The sequence below is a fragment of the Anopheles coustani genome, chromosome 2 (assembly GCF_943734705.1).
Source record: "Anopheles coustani chromosome 2, idAnoCousDA_361_x.2, whole genome shotgun sequence".
Taxonomy (NCBI): Eukaryota; Metazoa; Arthropoda; class Insecta; order Diptera; family Culicidae; genus Anopheles; species Anopheles coustani.
In genome coordinates, this window is record NC_071289.1 from 82,938,802 (window position 1) to 82,963,152 (window position 24,351).

Below are 24,351 nucleotides of genomic sequence, written 5' to 3' on the forward strand. Positions count from 1 at the left end.
TTTTTGATGAAATTTGTATACAACATTTATTATTTATATTTAAGCACAATATTTTGTACAATCTTTTAAATTAAAATTTGTTTATAATATTTGTTAAACCGATTGTTTTCGAAGGCTAAGCAAAAACTAAGCTTCCCAAAGAAGTAGTTTTCAATATTACTATAATTTGTATGCAGCATTTTCATTTATTTATGGGACACAAACTTTTTAGAACTAGTTGCTGCTGTCACCCACTTTTGGTTGAAGTGGTACTCAACGTGTCAAACCGACGGTTTTCGAAGGCCAAAAAACCAAAACTTAGCTTCCCAAAGAATTTATTTTCAATATTTCTATATTCTTTTTGTTGCATTTTCATTTATTTATGAGACACAAACTTTTTAGAACTATTCAAAAATCATACCCATGGCAGTCAACGTGTTAAATGACGAAATGATTGTACAAATTAAAGAAATTAAAGTACAAGTAGAGGACAAAACCGTCAGATTAAGACGCTTAGCGTCACAACACACTCTACATGTATTCAATGTTGTACGATTTGCAGCTCTTTTGTGTCCCACTTCAAGACGTCCGAAGCATTCGCCCGCGGGCGAAGATAATCATTTTTGCTGACGTTCGCACGTTCGATTATCGCTCGGACCGACGGGAAGTGATCCAGACACACTTCCCCACACGCACCCCCGCCTCATCCCCGAACCGCAAATAGTATATCGATCCACCATATGGAGTGCGATGCAATGTGGCCAAATTGGTTGGCGAAGGAAAAACATTTCCTGTGTACGCCGGGTTTTCTTCGCTTCGCTTCTTCCCAGGGCTCTTCATCGGCTTGCGGTTCAATCAATCGATCGTGCCACTAGTTATTCGATTTCGATTACAGCCAGCTGAACCCCCCGGAGAGACCCGGAGTAATACCACCGCGGGACGTACGTGAGCATCTCGTTTTAGTTTACATCTAAATAGCGAAGACTCGAGCTGTGTGAGATGTGGTTCATATTTTTTTCTGCTTCTTCGCCTGCCTGAAAACACGTCAGTTGAAAAAGGTGGTAGCAAAGGAATTTCCTCCCGAAGGAAGAAGGAAAGAAAAAGACGTCCGAAGGGATATGCGAACGAATATCAATATCCGCCGGTCCCGATATTACTACGTACACAACGTACCGAACGTGGAAGTTTCGACGAGTGAACGTAAACGTCAGACGATGCCAAGGACGACAACCGCTGACAAGCTCGTATAATTCGGTGAACCCGAGCGCGGATATCCCCCTCCCCGGGGGGAAAGATTTGCGAAGATATTGAATTAGGTAGTAATTTGATTAAAATTTGAAGTACCGCTTCCGACATCCGGTTCCTGGCCATATGCCCCTACTCGTCGGCTCTGGCCATGCTGACAGTAACGTTCACGAATGTTAGACATTCTGTCGCTGTCATCTTCCGTTACCGGATGCACATACATTCCGTGGGCAATATGGAACGAGGTGTGTCTGTGTTTGCCGCTAGTGTGTTGGCCAAAGGAACTAGTCGTCCTTGCACAAACGATCCGTTGCTCATCGTTCACGTTCACCGGGCTGTGTGAAGGGAAGGAAAATTTAATTCCATCAATTGACGGACGGATAGAGAATTCCAACTTTCTTGCAATTTTTATTTACCCCGTTTTTTTCTGGTCGCAACGCCAAGTATTTGCTTTCGTCGAACATTACCCACAAAGCCCTCACAAACAATTGAATTTAAATGTAGTAAAATGTGATTCTTCGATCGAGATTGCAAAATTTAAACACCAACTTTAACATGAGTTGCTACAAACCTAAAAAGGAATTTAAAAAACTCACCCTTTAATAGTGAGGAAGCAGAAAAAGGGTAACTTTTACCCCCATTAAAGGGCAACCCACGGCATCATCTTGATTAATGTTCATAGCTTATTGATTTTCATGACTATCCACATTTTCTCCGGCGCACCATCAAAATGCATGCAACCGCCATCCATCTTCTTGCTAGGGGGATGCTTTTTTTGTGATGTGTTCACCAATCACTCCAAAATCTGCAGCACGAGAAAGGAGAACCTTTAAAAATTTCACCCTGTTTTCTTGCCGTCATTTGCTTTTTCTTTAAGATCCCAAGCGCACGAGAAAAATGGGAAAGCGTGTTTGCGAATGGTTTTAAAACTTTCAACATCTCACGAATCTTCCTTTTTTGATCTATACTTTTTTTTGTTTGCCCGCGTCCCTGTAAATAGCCTCGGCCAAGCCAAGCCAAGCGCTGGATGCGAACTAATGTCGGTAGCTCATTGGCCGCTGTAAAACGATATTAAATGGTACATGATTTTTAATTTTTCCTCCTACACAAGCGGGGGCGAGCGAAAAATCATTCCTCATTCCGGCGCGGCCGACCAATTTTTCGTGCCGCGTAATGATGGTGCGTAAAATGACGAGCGAGAAGGTCGGGTTCGGGAAAAATACCCCCATCCAAATTTAAGGGAGAAAAAGAAAAACACACCCCGATTCCGAACGGCTCATTGCCCACCTCCTCTGTTCGTTTGGACCAACATTTTCCGATGTTTCAGTTTTTTTTTTCGTTTACTTTCCACTCTCCACACGATCCATTCGTCCATCGTTAGTGGGCAGCACAAAAAAGAAAAGGGAATCTCTGCCACCATCGGTCGCGAACGGTACAAACGATGAGCGAATCAATTTTTCCTTTAATAACCTAATTATGTGTACTTTTTTAGGGCTCTCTCCATGGACCAAGTGCTGGCAGAAACATGCTGGCCGTGTCAGGGAAAAAAAAACCATCAGCACAAAGAGAAGGTTACAAGGTCCTTCACGCATACAGAAAAAAAATACCAATGCTTTCCCTCCGGAGGTAGTTTGGTGGGCAGAAGAAAAGATTGGTCGGAAAATCGGCATCTTTAACAGGCCGTCGTAAAATCAGCGATGAGAGGAGGGAAAAAACATTCACCAAACGCACACGCGCCCCCTAATCGAGGGAAAAAGCAGTGTATTGAGCAAGAAAAAGCACGCAGGCAAGAAAATTTTAGATCCGAGACCCGGGTAAGAAAACTCTACGCCAGTGGCCCCGGCGTAAACTTTCCACTTGTCCGGTTCGGGGCCGGACGCGCAAACGAGCAAACTTACGAGTCGCATGAAAAATTCAAACCCAGCTGTAAGGGATCTCGGTGTGGCGTTTTTCTTGAATTTTCGTTCGCTCCCCACCAACGGGAGAGGCCCGGAATTTCCGTGGAAAAACAGGCGGCGGCAGGTCCGGCGCGAGTGTAAGACCGTGTGACGGCGAACGTCCGGTAGAGACGCTGATGGGGGTCGTTTAAAATTAAACTTTATTTAATCGTTTTCATTATTATTTGAAAAGCTATTTTGGAACTTTGCCAGCGTTTCACTTGGGAAGGGAAGTAAAAAATTTCAAGCATGTCCGGGAATGCAGGGAAAACCTCAGACGGACTACAGTTCCAGCCGTGTGTGTGTGTGTGTGTGTGTGTGTGTAGACAGAGCTAGTGTTTTTTCTTAGAGCATCCGAACGGACCAAATGCGACGAAAAGGAAAATCGTAAACACTTACCCTAATGCCAGTTGGCTTCTTGTTTCTCCACTATCCACCCGGCTGGTGTTGGTTCACATTCACGCTAGTGTGGGCTTTGTGTTCCGTTGAGGCGTGAAATCCAAAACGCTCACTCCTTGGCCGGAACATGCAACTTGTTGTGCGATTTCGTTTGTCCTTTTCCAACTCCTTTTTCCGTACCGCTTGAAAATGGTTCCTCAACGGTTGGGTACATTTTTCCAACAACGTGAAAAGCCGACACGAACGCGAACACAACCACTCTACCCACCACATGGACAAAGTGGATAGTTATTATAACCAAGCGCAAGCCAGTTTGTGGCATGTTCCGAGGCGTGTTCCGGAGGAGTTTGTTGCCAGCGCCTGTTGCACAGAACATTTCTAGCCCGTCGAAAGAGGGAAACTCGACGACGGCGGCCGAGGTCACGACAATTTATGAATATTATCATTATATGCACATCGTATTACCAGCGTGTTGCTCCATGCACTCTAAGGGTTGAATTACGGGCGGAAGTTTTTAGCCTCTGGCCAAGGCGAAGCGCTTCGGACTCGACACGATACGGACCTCGGCGTCTCGGAGCAGATTGTTCCGGCAGGCAATCTAATATATCACATTTTTCGGCGGCTCGTTGGACGGCAACAAAAGGCGGCATAAGTGGTTGGTGGGAAACCGAATGTGGAAAACCTTCCGTTTTCTTTGCTGCTGATGCGGAAAATGGATGCGGCTTACTGCCCGAAAAGGATTCACCACCGCTTGCTGGGATACATTTCACGCATTTCACAGGCTTTGGAAAGATGATAGATTTGTGGTTTTGTACGAAGCAAGAGGGTGAGGAGAGAGAGGAGGGGTGTTAAACCGTAACCTAAGACTACCTTTAAAGTGTGTTTACGAACTTTGGATTATGTTTGACCTGTGAGGAATCATAAGCCGTGGACTTTGAACCACTTATAATCTTTGATTATCGGGTTTATCTTCGTTTTATTAAAATTCAATTCTTTGATGTAGCAAAATTTTCTAGGCATGCATTGGTAAATTTAATATACATAGCTTATTTTAATATTAAGCATATCGTCATGGTTAATATTTTTTTCTAAATCAGATAACTTCACTGGGATCTTAGACGAACTTTTTGAGGAGTACATTTTCGTTTTAAATGAAATAAATTAAAAAACCTTCCTTTATAAAATAGCTTTTTAAATGTTATCCTATCAATTTGTGTATTTTTACTCCGCTAGAATAAATGATCTTGTTGACACCTTGGATGTTTCTGATACTTCTAAAATATGATACCGAGAGCATGAAAGCATACATTCTGCTGGATTAAATTTCTCGGTTCAACCTCCAGCCAGACACAAAGAACTAAATATTTTTTTTATATTTTCAATCAGCATTAAAGCATACTCAACCTGCAGAGCTTTAAGTTTACACATTTCGAACAAACTCCTCACCCAAATTCTTCACGTCTGCCGCTAAACACGATCGTCAAGTGCACAACCACAACGCTTTACTCCTCCGGACAGTAAAATAATAATGTCAACAAATTTAGATACATTACACTGCACTTTCCACAAAAAAGAGAGAGAAATATCTCATTGCATCCGCCTCAAGAAAGGACAGGGAAAAACAAGCAGCTAGCCACGATGGTACCGAAAAAGGCGAAAACCCCGTAAGCCATATTTGCGCTTTTCCTTAAAGTACGTTCTCACCGCCGGAAGCGCAACGCCTGAACGGGGAGTAGACATTTTATTTATTTTTCGCTTACCCGGGCTACCGGGCCCGTTTTTCCCGGGCTAAGAAAACCCTTGCACTAAAACACCGACCCCGTTTGGGGATGACGCTGGTGATGGTTGCCGGCAGATGGTTGCGCCCGGGGTTGTGTTTCGTTACAGTGTGATCCAATGTTGCACTCTGAACCGATGGAAGCGCGCGGTGGAAAAGTAACAAGCCCACCGGGACTGGAAGCCGGGAAACCGTTCTCCGGTCGCCTTGTTGCATCTTTCCTTGGCGCTTGGGCCCGACGGCCGGCATTTTCCACTCCAGCACTGAGGATGCTCTTGTGTGCCCCTTGAAGCGTACCGTGAGCAGTAACCGAACCGAACTAGCGATAAAGTAGCGGTGCGATGTTACGTGGTGTTCGGAAGATACTCGTCCCCACCGGGCGGTGGAGTCTTTAGGAGGTAAAAGTTTTCCTATCTGTTGATTTTCTGCCGAACCCAAACGGGAAGTACTTGTGGTGGTGATGGTTGCCCAAGTTCTTCGCCGCTCCCGCTCCCAACGTGCTCCTTTCCTAGGCGAGGGGAAATGAATAAAATATTGAAAGCTTTTGTCCGTTGAGCCTTGAGTTTTTCACTCACCTCGCCAGAGTGCAACCCTGCTCAACCAACGCTGGAAGCCAACACTTAGCAAAAGGGGTGGTCCCCCCCTTCTTCGGCACCGAACTCCATTCAGTAAATAAAACAAATGAAATAAAATGCTACCACCGGGTTGCAGGTGAGCGCTCGAACGGTTCCAGCTCCAGATGTAGTTCGCCCGATTTGCGGGACATGGACGGTGCAAAAGTGTTATTGATGGAATGAAGTTTCAAGTGGATGTGCCGAGTGCCTTGTGCACATTACACGGAGGATAACGAATCAGCTCAATTCAATTAGGGACCAAAGCTCTTCAATAAAATGTATCGTCTGGCAGGGAGTTTCGGGCAAGTGTCCGTGAGGAGGCGTGCGGATGACGGTATTGTTTGAATTCGCCCGGCAGCGAATTGTACCGGCATTCGGTGCAGCGCCCCTTCTCTTGGTTTTCCTCCTAATGGACGGTTTTATTTATTGTTTGAAGAGATTTTCTTGCTCCAAGCGCCAGGCCCGGATTGTTCCATTTTCCAGCGCCATTGTTTTCGTCCCGCTTTTAACGTCCATTGTGAGAATCGAATTTATTGAATACCTGTGTGATGCAACGGAGGAGTGAAGACAGATTGCCGAAAGGATTGAAGATAAGTTGTCGATTTATTTGGATTGAATGATATTAAACATTCGTTGGTTTTTTGTCGAACACCTAAATTTGATCGGTGTTATCTTTTCTTTTACACGGATAAATTATCATTTGATATGTAACAAATAATTGAAACCAAGTTTGTCAACTACTTTACATGGTCTTCTCTATAGTTTGATACCGATTAGATTTACCTGTAGCCTACCTGTCGTGATCTCACGGATTATTTCTCTATTTCATTATATTTCAACATCCAAATTCAACTACTTGTTTCATTTTCACTATCCACTCTCGTCAAATTCAATCACAAGACTGATGGTTCAACTCTTTCCGTTTTTCAATGTCTACTTTGTTCCATCTTTTTCCATCTGCAGATCCATCTCGGATCAGTAGTAGGCCATCGCTCTTCTAATTTTCGTTGCCAACTATCTAGCGATTAATTTCATTTTTAATTTTTCGTTGCCTCGCATTCATAATTCATTCGTTTATCAATTCGTTCATTATTACTATTTTTCTAATTATTCATCCAGCTCGGCTCAATCCCTACATCCTCCACTACCTCTACTCTCCATCGCAATCGTGATACATAACCGTATCCTGTTATCTCTTGGTTATTTAATTATTCTTTGCGGTTCTGTTAGTTGAGGACTGCTAGTACCATTCATGCAATTACTATCGGCCACTGATGCAATTTAATGGCTTGCTTCCCAATTTGTTTTCCGAACCGTTTACATTTTTACGTTAATGTTCCTAGTAAACGAGTCCGAAATCATTGATGATGATCACCTTTGTACTCTATTCGATAGTGTATAATATTCGCTGGAGATAGTGGAGTAGCTCTTAGTCCTTCGTGGTAATAACTTCACTACATAATCTCCTTCCCTTAAATTGGGTTCTTTCGTCTCGTAATCTTCGTCCGCAAATAAGTATCCTACGTACTTCATTCACTAGTCCTTTTTGGGGACAATCGTTCAAGTTGCTCATATCCCAAAGGCAGGGGAACTTTCCACGAAATCTTTATCCATCTAGGAGTGCTTCTTATTTCGCAACCGCCATAACCTTTATAACACCTAGATTCTGTCACTCGATGGCTTCATTTGATTTTGCACACAGACGAACAGATTATAATTCTCGCTCCTTTGTCCTCCCCGTATTTGGTATTGAACTCTGGGGAACTTTTGAAGAAATCACTTCGTGGCTTTACAACTGATGATTCTGCGATATGCCCGTTCATGCGATATAAGGTGCAGTTTTTCTGATCGAGTTGTTAAGTCATTTCTGAATAGATTCTGACTCAAAACAATGCAGACTATTAGGCCACATTCAGGACTGCGTCCACTCCAGATGCTGTCTGAATTTCATCCACGAATAATTATGAATCCGGGGTCGAAAGATGTCTCTGTTCAAAAAGGTGTAAACAACTTTTTTGCGCATACTAGTATCCTGAGGCTACCTTCTCCGTTGAATTATAAGTTCGGCTCCGAGCAGCTATCCCGTACGTATGCTCCAACTGTTTCTTCTTATCAATCCCGACTGCTCCAAAACTGAATAGTGCTCGTGTTTTCGGGATAATTTCGACAAATACAGAAATTTTAGCTCGGTCACGATTGAAGCTACCGCTAAGATTTCGTCCATTACATCGTCTACATTCGATTGTCGCTCTGTACCTTCGAGACAAGCTGCAACTTCTAAAACAATATCTTCAACAACAATCTTGTAAGGCCTTTTTCTGTCCTTGATCGTCCATTGGCTCTTCAATCCAGTCGTTAAAGTTGATCTGCTTTCTGTGCAGAACTTTCAGCCGCAGTTTCTACAACAACATTCCAATCATCCGTCCATCCGTAGAAAATATGACTATGTGCTCTCGAACATGCTGGAAAAATTATCAACAGTGCTGGAAATATTGAACATAGGCAAACATAGTAACATGGACAGGCCAAACCCGAGCAGCGTATTTGAACTCCTTGATCAGCCGTCTTCAATCCAAACGTTAAGGATGATCTGCTTTTTGCGTGGTTCTTTTCAGCTTTGTTAGCACCGAGTTACGCCGATTCTCAGGTTTGACTGTGTTGGTGGTGATGATGAATAACGCCGTGTTCCCGATACCATCCTCAAAATTGAAGCTTCTTACGATATATTTGTCCACTAGAAAAATTCTCGAAGGATCCGTTTCGTTGCTCCACATCCAACATATCCGCGATGTACAAATACATAACGAAAAATAGTTATAATTTAAAAGAATGAATAACAATTGTTTCCCTGGGGTTGTATTCCATTTAGGAACACATGTGGAATGTGTAACGTTCCCCATAGGGAATTTCTTCAAACACCTATTCCTTCACTTAAATAAAACTTTAGAACCCTGTGTCTTCCTCTCAGGGAATCTCTTTCCATATGAATACTTCCTTTCAGAAAGTATATTTACAAATGTGTCTCCCACCCGAATATGTATATCTTATGAATTTGGGGAATCTTTAATTTAAATTTTCATATTGTTCTTTCTCTCAGACAATATCTTCTAATCTTTACCATTCCTTACAAAGAATTCCTTCAACTCGGAAAAGATCCTAATAACGTACGTGTTCCCTTCCAAATATCTTTTATGTATCAACTCTTTCTCTCCTCCTCACCATTGTTATTCTTCCTTTTTTATATACTCAAAGAGGACTTAGTAATCAAACCATTCCTCTCGAAGGATTGTTTAATCGGATCGGAAAAAAACACTTAGTAAAGTGCCGTTCCTCTCAGGAAACTTCATCGAGGTTTCCACTCAGATAAGCACTTAGTAAAGGAGGTCTTTCACCTCATTGCATCTGTGCCGTTCCTCTCAGGGAACTTCATCGAGGATTCCACTCAGATAAGCTCTTAGTAAAGGAGGCCTTCCACCTCATTCCAGCTGTGCCGGTCCTGTCAGGGAACTTCATCGAGGATTTCACTCAGAAGAACTTAGTAAAGGAGGTCTTCCACCTCATTGCATCTGTACTGTTCCTCTCAGGAAACTTCATCGAGGATTCCACTCGGATAAGCACTTAGTAAAGGAGGTCTTCCACCTCATTGCACCTGTGCCGTTCCTCTCAGGGAACTTCATCGAGGATTCCACTCGGATAATCACTTAGTAAAGGAGGTCTTCCACCTCATTGCATCTGTGCCGTTCCTCTAAGGAAACTTCATCGAGGATTCCACTCTGATATGCACTTAGTAAAGGTGGTCTTCCACCTCATTGCATCTGTACCGTTCCTCTCAGGGAACTTCATTGTGGATTCCACTCAGATAAGCACTTAGTAAAGGATAAGCTCAGATAAGCACTTAGTCTTCCATCTCATTCCAGCTGTGCCGTTCCTCTCAGGGAACTTCATCGAGGATTCCACTCAGATAAACACTTAGTAAAGAAGGTCTTCCACCTCATTGCATCTGTGCCGTTCCTCTCAGGGAACTCCATCGAGGATTCCACTCAGATAAGCACTTAGTAAAGGAGGTCTTCCACCTCATTGCATCTGTACCGTTCCTCTCGGGGAACTTCATCGAGGATTCCACTCGGATAAGCACTTAGTAAAGGAGGACTTCCACCTCATTGTATCTGTACTGTTCCTCTCAGGGAACTTCATCGACGATTCCACTCAGAGAAGCACTTAGTAAAGGAGGTCTTCCACCTCATTGTAACTGTGCCGTTCCTCTCAGGGAACTTCATCGAGAATTCCACTCAGATAAGCACCTTTTAAAGGAGGTCTTCCACCTCATTGCATCTGTGCCGTTCCTCTCAGGGAACTTCATCGAGGATTCCACTCAGATAAGCACTTAGTAAAGGAGGACTTCTTTGGAATCTTTCAATGTCTATAAAATCTCCTTAATACTAAGTCTTCCATTATGAGAAAATCTTAAAAATTGCATCTACTCTACTTGTCTACTAATCAGAAGGACTCGATGATTATATTCCAACACTTATCAATCTTGATACCTAAGACACGGTGTAACTATTTTGTACCATACGATACGTGATACTATAGTGACGATATTTCTACTACTTAACCTCACAGAACCAATCGACAACCTTTCCAAAATTATCTGAATACCACAATGTAGAAGGTGTACAAAAAGAACTTCAAAAATTCATCGATACAAAGACCAAGTATAGCAAACTTATACCAACGCCATTTCCCTAACATTGTTTGGCGAGAAACCGCGATAACTAATCACTATTTTTAATCAATTTTCAATATTGACTATTCTCTCGACGTGAGACGCCATCTCTGAGAACCTCTATGAATAACAATATTTCTTCTCAAGGAATATTTCATTTGTGTCTTCCGCTCTGAGAAGTACTTAGTAATTGAGGTCTTTCACTCGGGAAATCTTGTATTCTCATCTCTATACTGAAATCTTTTATTCCCATCTCCATATTGATCTTCCACACAGAGAGTCTTATTGAATCTGATCCGTTTGCAAGAAATTTCCTCAATGACTCAGTCCTCCATGCTGAGAAAATTTTAAGAAATCGTATCTACTCTTATGAAATCGTATCCATGTCTCTCAAAGACAAGATATGAAACTATTTTATTTTGCATACTTTACTACTGCACACAACGATTCCAAAAATATACTCCAATCCTCAATAATCTCGATACCTACGACACGGTGTAACTATTTTGCACCATAGGTTACGATGTAATGCTCTTTTTATAACAACTAACCTCTAAGAACTAATCAACAACTTTTCCAATATGTCTCGATATCTCGTAGAAGGTGTCAAAAAAAAAAAAAAAATGTGTTTCACAAGACAAAATTGTAATGAACCATGCAAAACTCATAACTTTTGGTTTAGTAGCCATGATATCCAACGAAATGGAACGATAACTTTATCTGAAGTAAAACTCCAATATGAAATAACAATTGCTTGTCAATCTGGTCAATTTTCAGCCACTATTCGTGTAAAACATCGACAAATAATCACTATCTTTCACAGAAAGTTTAACAACATAAATTATTCCAATGACATGGAAGCAATCCATCTTTGATATGAAACCACCATCTAGTTTCTTTCACAAACCTCGATATTTACGAAACACTTTTTGTTACTGATGTTAACCTCATAGATTTAATTCTCCTTATCCTCAATATATCTCACTCTCCGAAATCGCTATTATTATAGCATTATTCGAAAGGCAATCGCTATTATATTAACAACCTGATCAATATTAATTCAACGTTATTTTGCATCATTGTTTGACAAAAGAAAAACCGCGACATATAATCGCTATTCTGCAATAAACTTTCCAATATGGGGTATTCTATTAATATGGTACGCCATCCTTACTCTGAGTAAAGAGCTACAACAAGATATCACTTCCTATTTTAAAATAAAAACAAAAAGCTTTTAATTATCACCACTCTCTTCAAATATTTCGCCATTATATTTTACCGACTTGCGCCATTGTCGTGATCTCACGGATTATTTCTCTATTTCATTATATTTCAACATCCAAATTCAACTACTTGTTTCATTTTCACTATCCACTCTCGTCAAATTCAATCACAAGACTGATGGTTCAACTCTTTCCGTTTTTCAATGTCTACTTTGTTCCATCTTTTTCCATCTGCAGATCCATCTCGGATCAGTAGTAGGCCATCGCTCTTCTAATTTTCGTTGCCAACTATCTAGCGATTAATTTCATTTTTAATTTTTCGTTGCCTCGCATTCATAATTCATTCGTTTATCAATTCGTTCATTATTACTATTTTTCTAATTATTCATCCAGCTCGGCTCAATCCCTACACTACCGTAAGTTCATAAATCATTCCCACAAACGATCGCTCTCCAACCACCCGAAAGCTCTTCAATTTGTCATCAATTAACCCCCGAGGGAGGGCACCTCAAACCGAAGTCAATCGTTTGGGCCTTTTCGACGGCTGGTAATTGAATCAAAACCGTGCGAACGTCCGGTACGCCAACCTGGCCAACCGGGAGCTTAATCAATAATATCCTGCCACACACCGTTGTTAGTTCACCTTTGCACCGAAACGGTGTTGCCCCCATTGTGACCCCCTCCGGGCATGAAAAAAACCGACCGGGGCCGGAGTAGCAAACATCCGGAACGTCTTCAGAGGCCTCGGCCACGCCCCGCACCGGCCAAACACCATCATTAATAATGCTCTTTGTGTGTGACGAAGTGATGACAATCCACGAACCTGGGAACGCCGGAAGCCAAACCTACCTTTTCCCTCGTACGGGGAAAGCAATTTCATCGGCAATTCTTTTCGGCCGAAGGTTTGCCTGTAGTTTTTTGTTTGTTGTATGGGATGCCTTTTTCTTTCGGCCGCTTGCCTTTCTATCACATGGATCATTTCCCATTCAATACCGTTGCGGTGGTGGTGGTCATTGAAAAGAAGATAACGACGACGCCGACCTCGACGAGGGCGATGACGAAGACAATTCCAAGTCGAAGGAAGACAGCAGCTCGATAGCGAAACGACGAAATAATAATGCCTTTGACGTGACGTGACGTCGGTGAAAGTCCTCCATCGTCTTTCGAACGTGCAAATCCGAACCAGCGGGCCTCTTCCGATGGAAATGCCTAACAACAGGTTTCCGTATTCAAAATCATACCGACGCAACAGTTGAACCCCACTCCCGGGGGTGGCAAGGAAAATCAGTCAAAAGTCAGGAAGCAGCACGGAAATGACTCTCATAGTTTCGTTGGCACTCGGGGTTGAGGTGGTGGTGGTATTGAAAACTTCATAACGATAGTTTTTCCTGCTCGAACGGGGGCGACTTTCCGTCAAGTGACGTTCGGAGAACCGTGGAAATTCAAGCCACGAACGTCAACCGAACCCCCTCCGTTTTCTCTCGTTCGGTATGTTAAACATACACAAGGCCTGTGTTTTCCTCTTCCTTTTTTTTACAAAACGCTACCCAATGGTTCACGACCTACGGCCTACGTTCAGTACGTTATTTTCACGGACGATGGCATGACTGGAAAAGCCACAAGCATGCCAAGATTTTTTATGTTTTGTTCGCCCCCTCTTCTTTTCCTCCATCGTCCGTCGGCAACAGGTGTGTGCGTGTGAGACTTGGTTGGGTCCATCGTTTGTCTGCCCGTGCCACATTCCATTTCCCTCGTGGGAAAACTCGAAGGGTCGGTGCAAAATTCCACAATAACCTCATGTCGTGTGCATCGTGTACCGAGAGTAATTTCAGCAATTACTCCACAGGCGTGGCCTATAAAAACGGGAAACACACAGCGGTCTTGAACTTTCCTTTTTTGTTTCTTGTTTGAGCAATTAACAAAAGTAAGACGTAAAAATTGAAAAGCAAATTAAAATCATGCAAAAATTGCATCAATTCGTACTTTAAGGAGTTGTTTTAAATAAATTTGTTTATAACATTTATTAAAGCCACGGTTTTCGAAGGCTAAGCAAAGATAAATCTTCCTAAAGAATTGGTTTTTTAATATGGAGATAGTTTTTATGTTGCATTTTCATTTATTTATGTGGGAAAAACTTTTTAGAAATAATAACAGCTGGCTTTGGAATAAGGTAGCCATGACAATAAATGTATAAAATTCAAATTATTCCTGCCATGTCGAACATTTCCAGTCCAACACTGTATCCTTCGCCACACCAAAACTCCGTTTCACTGAAACAATTTTCCTTGAGAGTCGTCTCAGGACACACCGGACAGTTTTCGTTCGTCCTCTAATCGCCATAATTGTTCCCGTGGGAGTACCTCTTTGTAAAATGCTTATGTGTCACTGTGTGTAATCACTGTAACTAGATGTAGTCAGCCGTGCATCGCTGTACCCGTGCCCGTGTTGTTTTTTTTCCGTTGATGTTTAGACAATTGCGCCTGGCCGCGGAGTGCCTCGGAGTAGATGCACACATTCTTCACCGGAGCGTTTGTAATTAATCTTGTTAGTTAGCGGATCTCCGTGTGGCGTGCGGTTGAAGCGAAAGCATAAATCCTCGGAAAAGCCCCGCACCGAATCCGGTCCAGCCTTCAAAGTAATGCTCGTTCAAGCGATATTGTGTCTCGTGTGTTTGTGTGTGTGTGTTGTGATGTACTTATCATCGGCCTTTCCCCCACGAGGACGCAGAGGCACCTTCCGGGGCAAAGCCGCTTCCTCGTGGCACAACAAAGTTGTAATCTCTTTCGTTTTGTGGTGGCGTTTGGCAAACAGAACAATAAACCGTGGCTCGTTTGGAGCTCGGAGTGGAGATATAAATGGATATGAATTATTCGTTCCGCTGTGCGCTGGCGTTTAGCTCCACTTAATGGGATGATGATTTACGTGCCGCCCAAGATTTATGTTATTAACGTAAGGTTTCGCTTTTTTCTTCCTCCTCCTTTTCGCTTCTTGTGAACCTTCGCACCCTCCTCCCTCGTCCTCCTACACTTCCACAGGGTGCATCCTCTAGCTTAGTGGTAAAGTTCGCAGACACCGAGAAAGAGAGGCAACTCCGTCGTATGCAGCAAATGGCCGGCCATATGAACCTGCTGAGCCCGTTCGTGTTTAACCAGTTCGGACCGTACGGCGCCTACGCGCAGCAGCAGCAGGCGGCCCTCATGGCGGCCGCGACCGCCCAGGGAACGTACATCAATCCCATGGCCGCACTAGCAACACAAATACCTCACGCGCTGAACGGTAAGTGCCCGGCCGGGGAGGGCGCTCGCGGCGCCCACCAGCACCACCCGGACGACGGCTCGCTCGGCATGATGATGACGATGGCCACGATGACGGACGGCTCGGTTCGATTTGTTGCAGGTTCAGGACAGCCGGTGAACGGTGCCATCCCCTCGCTGCCGTCGCCCACGATGCCCACCTTCAACATGGCCGCACAAACGCCCAACGGCCAGCCGGCCGGCTCCGAGGCCGTCTACACCAACGGAATCCCCCAGACCTACCCCGGACGTAAGTAGCTCATCTTTCACGCCACCACTTTTCCACACTGCCCAAACCCACCCGTCCACCCTCATCCCCAAGGTGCTTGGCCACCTTTCCCGCCTTACGGCGAAGTTTGCTCTGCCGGAATCACAATAATTTATGCAGCCCTTTACGTAGATGCGCTGCACCTGTCGATACCCGCTCAAGGACTTCCGAACGGAGATGCCGCCCTGCCGCACGCCGCCTACCCCGGCATCCAGCCGTACCCCGGTGTCGGTAAGTTCCGCCTCGCTGGCCTCTTTACATGCGGCTCCTCGCATTTGCCTGTTTCTACTCTAAGGCTCAACTCCCGCCCACACACGAAACGCCACCACGTGAATGTCTAGAAGTTCTCCCTCCTTCCCCTCCACTCACTACACCCTCGGCCACCGCCCTTGTATGTCCGTGCGTTTCTCTGTACCACTCGTGTTTGTTGCTATGCTGTAGTGTTTTTCTATCGTACCTCACGTTCAATCTTATTTCTTTATCCACTTAGAGTTATTTACAGTTTGTCTTTCGATTAAATTTATATCCGCTACAGTTTTGTTCTCGTCCTACGTTGTCACGAAATTATTGTTATTTATTGTAACCTTTGTTTCGGACTACATTTTATCTCTATTGTTTTGCTACTGCTACCATTTGTCTAAAACAAGTGCACCTGCGTGTGGTTTAACATTTTTATTTCCTTGTTTTAGCTATCGTTATCGATATTCGCGTCGTGGTTTCTTCTTCGTCGCCCGCCAACCGTTTCGTTGTTAATGTGTCGATGTGTTTAACTTTCCGGTTACTTTAGATATTTTATACATGTTTTCTTCTGTGACACTTCATGCATCTTCCCTTGCACTAAATCATCATAAATTTATGAATTTAAAAGTTTCTGATAAAGTTGAATTGTAAAATTAATTTCAAAAGGACACTTTTTGTCACAAGCCAGATTTTGCCTACGATAGCCAAAATGAGTTGATTTTCGCTTTGCAGCGAATATCAATAACGAACGTATGGAGTGGCATAATAGAGAGTTAAAATTAATAGTATCAACCCCGATCAGCATCAACGGTCCACTGTTTACCTGTTTGCCTCAAAAAACATACTGCACTCTTTCAAAAATGGCATTGCACTGAAAAGCTGAAATAAAAACTAACGGAGAAGGAGAGGATAAAACAAAACAACACACGAACGGAGTAAAACATAACACAACAAGTATGTTGCAGCAGACTGGGTGGCTGAGGGAGCTTTATCCCAACTAGCGGCAGCGGTCGTTGAGTCATGTTTCATTGAAATTATAAACTTTCTCACCCGAAAACAAATAACAAACTTTAATTGCATTTCACTTCCATGCACTTCTACGTCCATGGGTGCCGCCGGATCCCTTGCTGGTCCCTTATTTTATCACACGTTTTTTGATACTCCGTTTTTGCCCCTCCCGTGGGGGTAAGCGCATTGGAACCATCTCGTTGTTGCTTCACACGTACCCCGTCCTTTAAACTGCACATACAGTTGGTGGAAACTCATTCGGGGGGACCCTTTTTATTTTTTGTTAAGTAATGATTCTGTTTGGTTTGATGTCAGAGAGTTGTGACGGTACACTTTCGACGTAACCACTTTTGCGTCCTGCATCATCAGCCCAGACACTCGCTTCTTGCTATTTGCGAAGCGCTCGGTTTTATTTCACATTTTATTTATTTTTTATTTGCCGAGACTCGTGCTTCCGCCACTCTCGACGATCGGATGGTTTATAACTTTACGACGGTAAATAACAACTTAGTTGCAAATTGCGACACTTTTTCACCCTTTGCCCGTCTGCTGCAACAATGGCACGGTTTACCGAGCGTTCCGGGATGCGTTAGTTTGTCCCCCAAAAACCTAAACTCAACCGTCGGTTTGCTACCAACGACCGAACGGCATGCACACCACTGTACGTGATCAAAACTGCAACTGTTAGCGTAAACAAACGCCACTCGTCGTCTCTGTGAGATGCTGTTTGTGCTGCATTGTCTGGGATTTAAGATGGCAAACAAACATTCCCGCATTTCATTCATTACAAATACGCCACCCCCGGCCACCACAGTGTGGGCCCGCTTGTCAGCGCTTACCTAAATTGCCGGTGACATTTAAATGGTACAAAATTTTAAATTGTCACTGCCTCCCGCCGGAAGCCCTCAGAATTAGTTTTTCTTCGGCGCGTTCCGTGCGCCACCAGGCGCCTCCATTGCTTTGGTGTCACTCGACGGAATTTCTCCGGCTCCCCGAGGGAGAAACCCCCCCCCCCCCCCCCCCCCTGCCATTTGACAACTTTCAGCTGTCGGGCAAAATTTTCAGTGAATCTCAATGAGGCGGAAGTAAATTAAATCTGATTTCACCCACCCACCCACTCCGGGCCACCCACTCTCCCGGTCGATAGGACGGCTGTGACTGTGTACTGCTTTGATTTGTGCAGAGTTTGCCGAACCGTACCGAAAGGAGCCGAAAGGAAGTTAGTCTACGGACAGAAGCGTATAGCTCCGGGCCAGCGCTGTTTACGTCAAAGGCAGTCCCGGATATTGACGGAGAAATTACTAATAGAATTAAATGTTCGCCGTCCCGAGCGCTTCCGTTGTGCCATCGTTTCGATGGCGTTCAGCAAAGCTCGGGTGTTTCGAGTGAAATGTTTACATTTGAAACGTTTCGTGTGCTTTAACAAGTAGAAAATATTTTATGATTTACACAAACTGCTAGTTTTGGTGTTTTGAGATAAAGTTAGCTTTGTCTTTGACACGTTGACTGCCAAGCGGTCTTAGAACACTTTTTAGTACTATCGGTTTTGGTCAAATTTATTAGTTAAATTTATACATGCGCCAGTTTTCAAAGACTAGGCAAATACTCAGCTTCACAATATATAAACTTACGATATCAATATAGTTTCATTTCTATCATTTTTAAAAATCTTTCATTTTTGACAGCCAGCTGTCATTAGTTCTACAACGTTTTTGTCCCATAATTAAATGAAAATGTTACTTAAAAATTATAGTAATAATTAATATCAATTCTTTGAAAAGTTAAGTTTTAGTTTAGCCTTCAAAATCGTCGGTTTAATAAATGTTATAAACAAATTTTATTAACGCATTGGGTATCAAGCGTTTTAGCACAAGTTTTTAGAACAATCTTTTTAATTAAATAGTGTTTATAATGTTTGTCAAACCGATGGTTTTCAAAGGCCAAAAACTTAGCTTCCCAAATAACTTATTTTTAATATTGCTTGCTATAGTTTTTATGTTGCATTTTCATTTGTTCATGTGTCACAAACTTTTTAGAACTAGTTGCTGCTGTCATCCACTTTTGGGTGACGTGGTACGTGTTAAAAAAGATTGTACTCAAAACGTGGCGCTTGGCAGTCAACGTGTTAAACATCAAACAGATATTTTTCATTGGTCTTTTCCTTTTTCTCGATCAAATAGTTTTATAAACACTTTTCTAGCACAAAAACCAATACTTGAACAAGTGGCGATTGCTGGAACAAAGAAAAATACATCAATGCTAACAGCTTGGGTACAAATGCCGTATGAAGAACCAAAACATCCTCCACAGTTTAACGACAGCTTATGGCCACCCAAACCCCTACGGTGAAGGTACAGCCGGAAAAGCCATGTAAAAGACGATCGAGTATTACTCTCCGTTCCTTCTTGCTTTATTTCACGCAGTTGATATTTTCGAGCTCATATTTTCCCACGTCGAGAAAATGTTGTGTGCCATTTTCGGGCAAGATTTATGCACCGCTCCTGTTTTATTATTACTGCCACTAACTTCTGGCCCCATTTTTTTTGCCTCGCATTCGGTTTGTGAGTGGTTGTTACGGAGCTTTTACCGCACCGAAAGACCCCGGACCGCTGGGCGAACAAAGAAAACTACCCCTAACGGATTATGGAATTGCGAATAGGCCATTGGTTGTGAGTTTAAGTGGATTCCAGTGTGGTGGAAAAAAATGTCTATCCCACCCGCTGTTCAATGAACCAATTTTTGCTGCGCTGTTCAGACGAGAGTCGCTCCAATATCCCCCATATCGGCAATGGATCGTCTTGCTTCTAGCCGTTTATCTCCGGATGCCTATTTTTTTTTTGCGGGCCCAATGTGTTACTGCGCAGCATAACAACAGATCTACAAAATCGGTAGCCATTCCGAGGATGGGTTTGGTGTGGAAAATTATGACCTTGTTGTTTTTCCGATATACTTTCGTCTCATCTTCCTAGTGAAGCATGTTTTTCAGCCCGGAAAGGGCTTTTTCCAGTCCATCCGCCACACATACCATTCCAAAAACACAGCGGAAAAAAAGCCCAACAGTAAAAACCCATCCGTGTGTTGAGCCTGAAACATGGAAGAATGCGCCCAGTTTTTCCTCTCCATCTCTTTCCTATCTTTTCTTCGCCCAACATCCTTACGGTTTCTCCGTAACCCCCCCCTCCCTATCCACACAGTCAATGCCCAACGGGGGCGACGATTTGGTCTACAGAATTTTCCATTTCATTAAACAATACTTTTAGGCAATTGGTTTTTAGCAGCTTGAATTATGGGGCCAGCTTCAGCCAGGCCACGGCAATAATCACCATGTGGTGCCAAACGGTCCAGGTCGGGTTGTAATTTTCAGCTCAACACGGGGGCAAACCTTTCCCGGTACCTCATGATAAAGCGGTTACCTTGATAACGATAAGCCACATGGTAACCCCTGCTTATCTTTATAGTCTTTTTAACGACGGATAGTCATTACATTTCGGACGCAACCGGGAAGTTTGAGTACCGTTCGATTTTGAAAAGTACTCGAATGAAGTACGAATGGTGGAATATGTTTTGATCTCATTTTATGAGTCAGAAGTAACACAAGTTTTAGGTTAAAATGATCTCATTTCAGCATGAAAGTAATCTAATAATATACTTTTATGTTTACGTCAAACTAAAGGAAGTGACCAAAACTAAAACCTTCAATAATGTCTTGTCTAATCAAGTCTTAGCGCGTATATCAAATAAGTGTATAATAAAAAAAAATTGATCCCAAATTTGTTTCCGAATTCGTTTCCATGCTGCCAGTGCGTTGCAGAATTATGCTTAACAGTAGACACCTCAACTAAATTCGCTTTGTGCCTAGTGCGTCATACATTTTACAAAGCTTTACCATTTTGTTCATTCCACGTAGCTGTAGCTAGTAGCTGAAAGTAGAAACAATTGTCCCCGTGAGCGTGGATCAAGTTCGAGTGCCAAAAAGGTCGCACTGAATCGCCATTGATGCCAGCTCGTCGACATTCGCCGACGAGATCCATGCTTGCGCCCGACAATCCCTATAGGCTGTCCCCTGCCCTTCAACACGATCCCACCGAATCGATATTTCTACTGTGTGTTGTTGATGTATACTTGTTTTTTGATTGTAAATTTGTAAATTTAACAGCCTACCCAGCCGTTTATGGACAATTTCCGCAAGCTATTCCGCAACCGATTGCCGCCGTTGCACCAGCACAGCGCGAAGGTAAGCATCGCCTTCCCATCTCCAAGACCGCCAGAAACTGCCCCGCCAAAAAAAGGGCTTAAGAGAACGTAAAAAAAACCCAAGCCAGTGGAGTTAGCAATAATTTGAACGCTCGGAAATTACAAAGTAGACGAAAATCAAAACGAGATAAACGACCAGTTCATTGATAAATTTTGGATCAAACGTTATTAGACGACTGGCAATTTGAATTAACGAAGTAACTCGAATAAATCAGTCTAAACATTAACTAGTTCCACGGAACTGACCCGCAGACGAACACGTTTTGCAACACCCCGGATCGGTTTTTCAAAGTCCCGAAAATGAGAACCAAAAAACATTCTTGATCTACGAAAACCCCGCCAAAGTACAACGATGCGACCAATAGTTCCCATGTTTTACTGTTACGCTCATTATTAGTGTTTTCTCTATGTTTCTGTATGTTTGTGTGTGCGTGTCTGTATGTATGTTATTTACGTTATTGGCCGCTTTCGAAGGATAGCGAGTTTGAGTTTTGTTCTTCCACTTCTGTTCGGTGTGAACTAATGCTACCTTACCATCGGGGACGAGCCGTTTCTGCTTTCGGACACGCTGACACGACATAGTTCGGTGGATTTATCCAACAGGTGGAACACCTCACTACCCGATTAAGCAGAACCGGCTGTCCCCAAAGGTCAAAGGGGCGATTTAGTACGCGCCGTGAAGATTTAACATCAGGATCGTTCATATTCAGTTCCAAACTCCAAACCTTTCGAAATCTACGCCTGATTTGGCCCCCGATTCTCGTTGTTTTACGCTCTTTCTTCAGTTTGTTATCTGTTCCTGTGTCTTACGTAATGCACCTTTCAATGTTTGATTTTATACGTGTTTTCCCTGCCTCATACTATGTCACTCGAATCCCTTTTAGCGTATGAACTAAAAAAAAGCTAGAAAAAAAAAGCTAGTAGAAAACTCGCTAGACATAAGATAAGACCTTTCGAGCTTTCTGGGCTAGTTTCATATACCTTCACACTCCGGTACGGGTCTAATCAGTCTCGTATTCCGCGTGCGATTAGACGCTTACCGCCGGTGTTCACCTTTTCGTTTCATTCCTTTTAATTTTACCTAGAAGAAACAAGAAAAAACACCACTCATGAGCCATATGCCGTTTCTGAGTCGTATGATCCAGTCGAACACAACCCAAAGCTCGTCTCGGCTGAGGGTCGCCGGTAGACGGAACCGCTCTCTTCCAGCTATCGCATTGTTTTCTTTGCAAACCCTTTTAGTTGATCATCCAAAATGAACACAATTTTTACGTTGGTGATGGATTGTTTTAATTTTCTGTAAAGACATGTTGATGTTCCCAGGCTGCTCCATATCGGGCCCGGAGGGTTGCAACCTGTTCATCTACCATCTGCCCCAGGAGTTCGGCGACGGCGAGCTGATGCAGATGTTTATGCCCTTCGGAACTGTGATAAGTTCTAAAGTCTTCATCGATCGAGCTACCAACCAGAGTAAATGTTTCGGTAAGTTGATTTGAAGAAAAGTTTAATCCAATGCCACTGATATAGCATTTGCATTGGCAAGATTGTGTAAGTACATTATCTTTATCTCTATTCTTCTCTCTATTTTTCCTCCCCCCGCACAGGTTTTGTATCGTTTGACAATCCAGCCAGCGCTCAAGCTGCGATTCAAGCCATGAACGGTTTTCAGATTGGTATGAAAAGACTGAAAGTTCAGCTGAAAAGACCAAAGGATGCGAATAGACCCTATTAACAATCAGAGATTAAAAGCGCTTTAAAGAGTGCTTCTGGTGAGTGTTCAATCGTTTATTTCTTTGAATTTATAACTCCCGCCAACTAACGTGGTCCCTTTCCTCCCAAGACCGTACCAGTGAAGTTATGAACATATCAATACAACTCCACTCTTTTCTCCCTTTTTTTCTATTCTCGCACTTTCCACGCAACCAAACATGTTGCCAACTTCGGACACCAAACGTACGTACGTATCTTCAACAGCTGAAGCTTTAAAATATGAAGTTAATCCTTAGACAAATTTAATCTAATATCATCAATTATCAGTGCAGTTATGAATAGAACAAACAAAACTACAACCAATCGCTTAAAGTTTAAAAAGGAAAAAAAACCAACCTAACAACACATATGAGGAAAAAAGGAGGAAAAGTTTAATCTACTTAATATAAAAAAACAAACAAAAAAACCTACACTAAACAAAAAAAAAACAACAACCAACAGATTACAAAGCTATACAACAACTGTTATGGCAGTGAATTTCATCTTATAATAAATCTTATATACCAACCTACGGCCGTTCGTGGAGGCAGTACCGCAGTGCGCGCTGCAGTTGCAGCCGAGTTGAATCAGCTTTTGATTCACGTCGGCACGTCAGCGGGCGTCATCCTGGTACCTGGGAACAAGAGGGCACCGGCACGGGCACCGGCGAACGGCACCAGCTACATCGGGAGGGCAAAACAAGCGTTTCATTGGCGGCGGACGACGGCACCGTTTCACGTAGCAGCAGTTGGCCGGAAGGCGAAAGAAAGGCGTTTGCCAAACCGGGAAGCGCGGTGATAGGGTGGCAGAAGTACGTACATGATCTTACAGTTAAGTTGAGCTACGAACTAGATAAACAACCGAACACTCTCAACGATTTTCATCCAGTAGTTGAATAAGCGGAAGGATACGGCCCTTAAGAATGATGCTGCGAGATTGTTGAACTCAATACAGAACAGGCTTTTCTTTTCATTAGCGCACAGCTTCCTCCAACTGCTAGGGCAGACGATCGCTTTGGAATATTTTATAACCCCATATTAGCAACGTTAATCGATCACAGCTTGGGAAACGATCGAGTCGGTAAAACTTTTTGTAACGAATTGAGTATTTTCATCGGAATAATTCAATCATCATAAATCAATTTAAATACCACAAACTTTTCTTAAATTTTTAATTTTAAATTAAATTTTTAAACAGATTTATTGATGTACGATCATGATTCCATTTCATATTGGAGTTGTACGCGAATTGATGCATAGCAACAATCTCCTTTTTCCGAACAGCTTTTTAAGTTGTTGGAAGAACAATACAAACATTTTGTCACCCTTCTGCTATCGCAATTACATCACAAGATTTTCTAAGCTCACTAAGTCCTTGCAGAACATTATACTAAACGAATTTGTAGTATGAATGCATTTACCGAAGAAATTTTGACTCAAAAGCTAGCCCAAGCAAACAGAGGTGCATTATGTTAACTTCTTTGCAAACAACCCATGCAAAAATGACGTCCTTATACCCTGGAGCTAGTTGCGTTTTTTCTTCTTTTCTTCGAATTTTAGATCGCTTAAAACATTAACAATTGCATTATCCACGAGCCGGCAGGGTACTGAAATACCGCACGGCACACATTAACTATGTA

At 42.9% G+C, this 24,351-nt stretch overlaps 1 protein-coding gene across 10 annotated transcripts in view; it reads left to right on the forward strand.

Annotated features, from left to right (window-relative positions):
- LOC131265820 (CUGBP Elav-like family member 4) overlaps positions 1-23,236 on the forward strand; it is a 337,737-nt gene extending 314,501 nt beyond the window's left edge. For 4 of the 10 annotated variants that reach the window (XM_058268142.1, XM_058268146.1, XM_058268148.1 and 1 more), the window contains 7 exons: positions 14,936-15,176; positions 15,297-15,443; positions 15,594-15,692; positions 20,866-20,943; positions 22,269-22,445; positions 22,568-22,732; positions 22,938-23,236. In XM_058268142.1, coding sequence (XP_058124125.1) covers positions 14,936-15,176; positions 15,297-15,443; positions 15,594-15,692; positions 20,866-20,943; positions 22,269-22,445; positions 22,568-22,695 — 870 coding nt within the window. In that variant the 3' untranslated portion in view covers positions 22,696-22,732; positions 22,938-23,236. The remainder of the gene's footprint in view (positions 1-14,935; positions 15,177-15,296; positions 15,444-15,593; positions 15,693-20,865; positions 20,944-22,268; positions 22,446-22,567; positions 22,733-22,937) is intronic. The other 6 variants (XM_058268143.1, XM_058268147.1, XM_058268145.1 and 3 more) reach the window with 3 other exon arrangements.
- Positions 23,237-24,351: the final 1,115 nt, after the last annotated feature.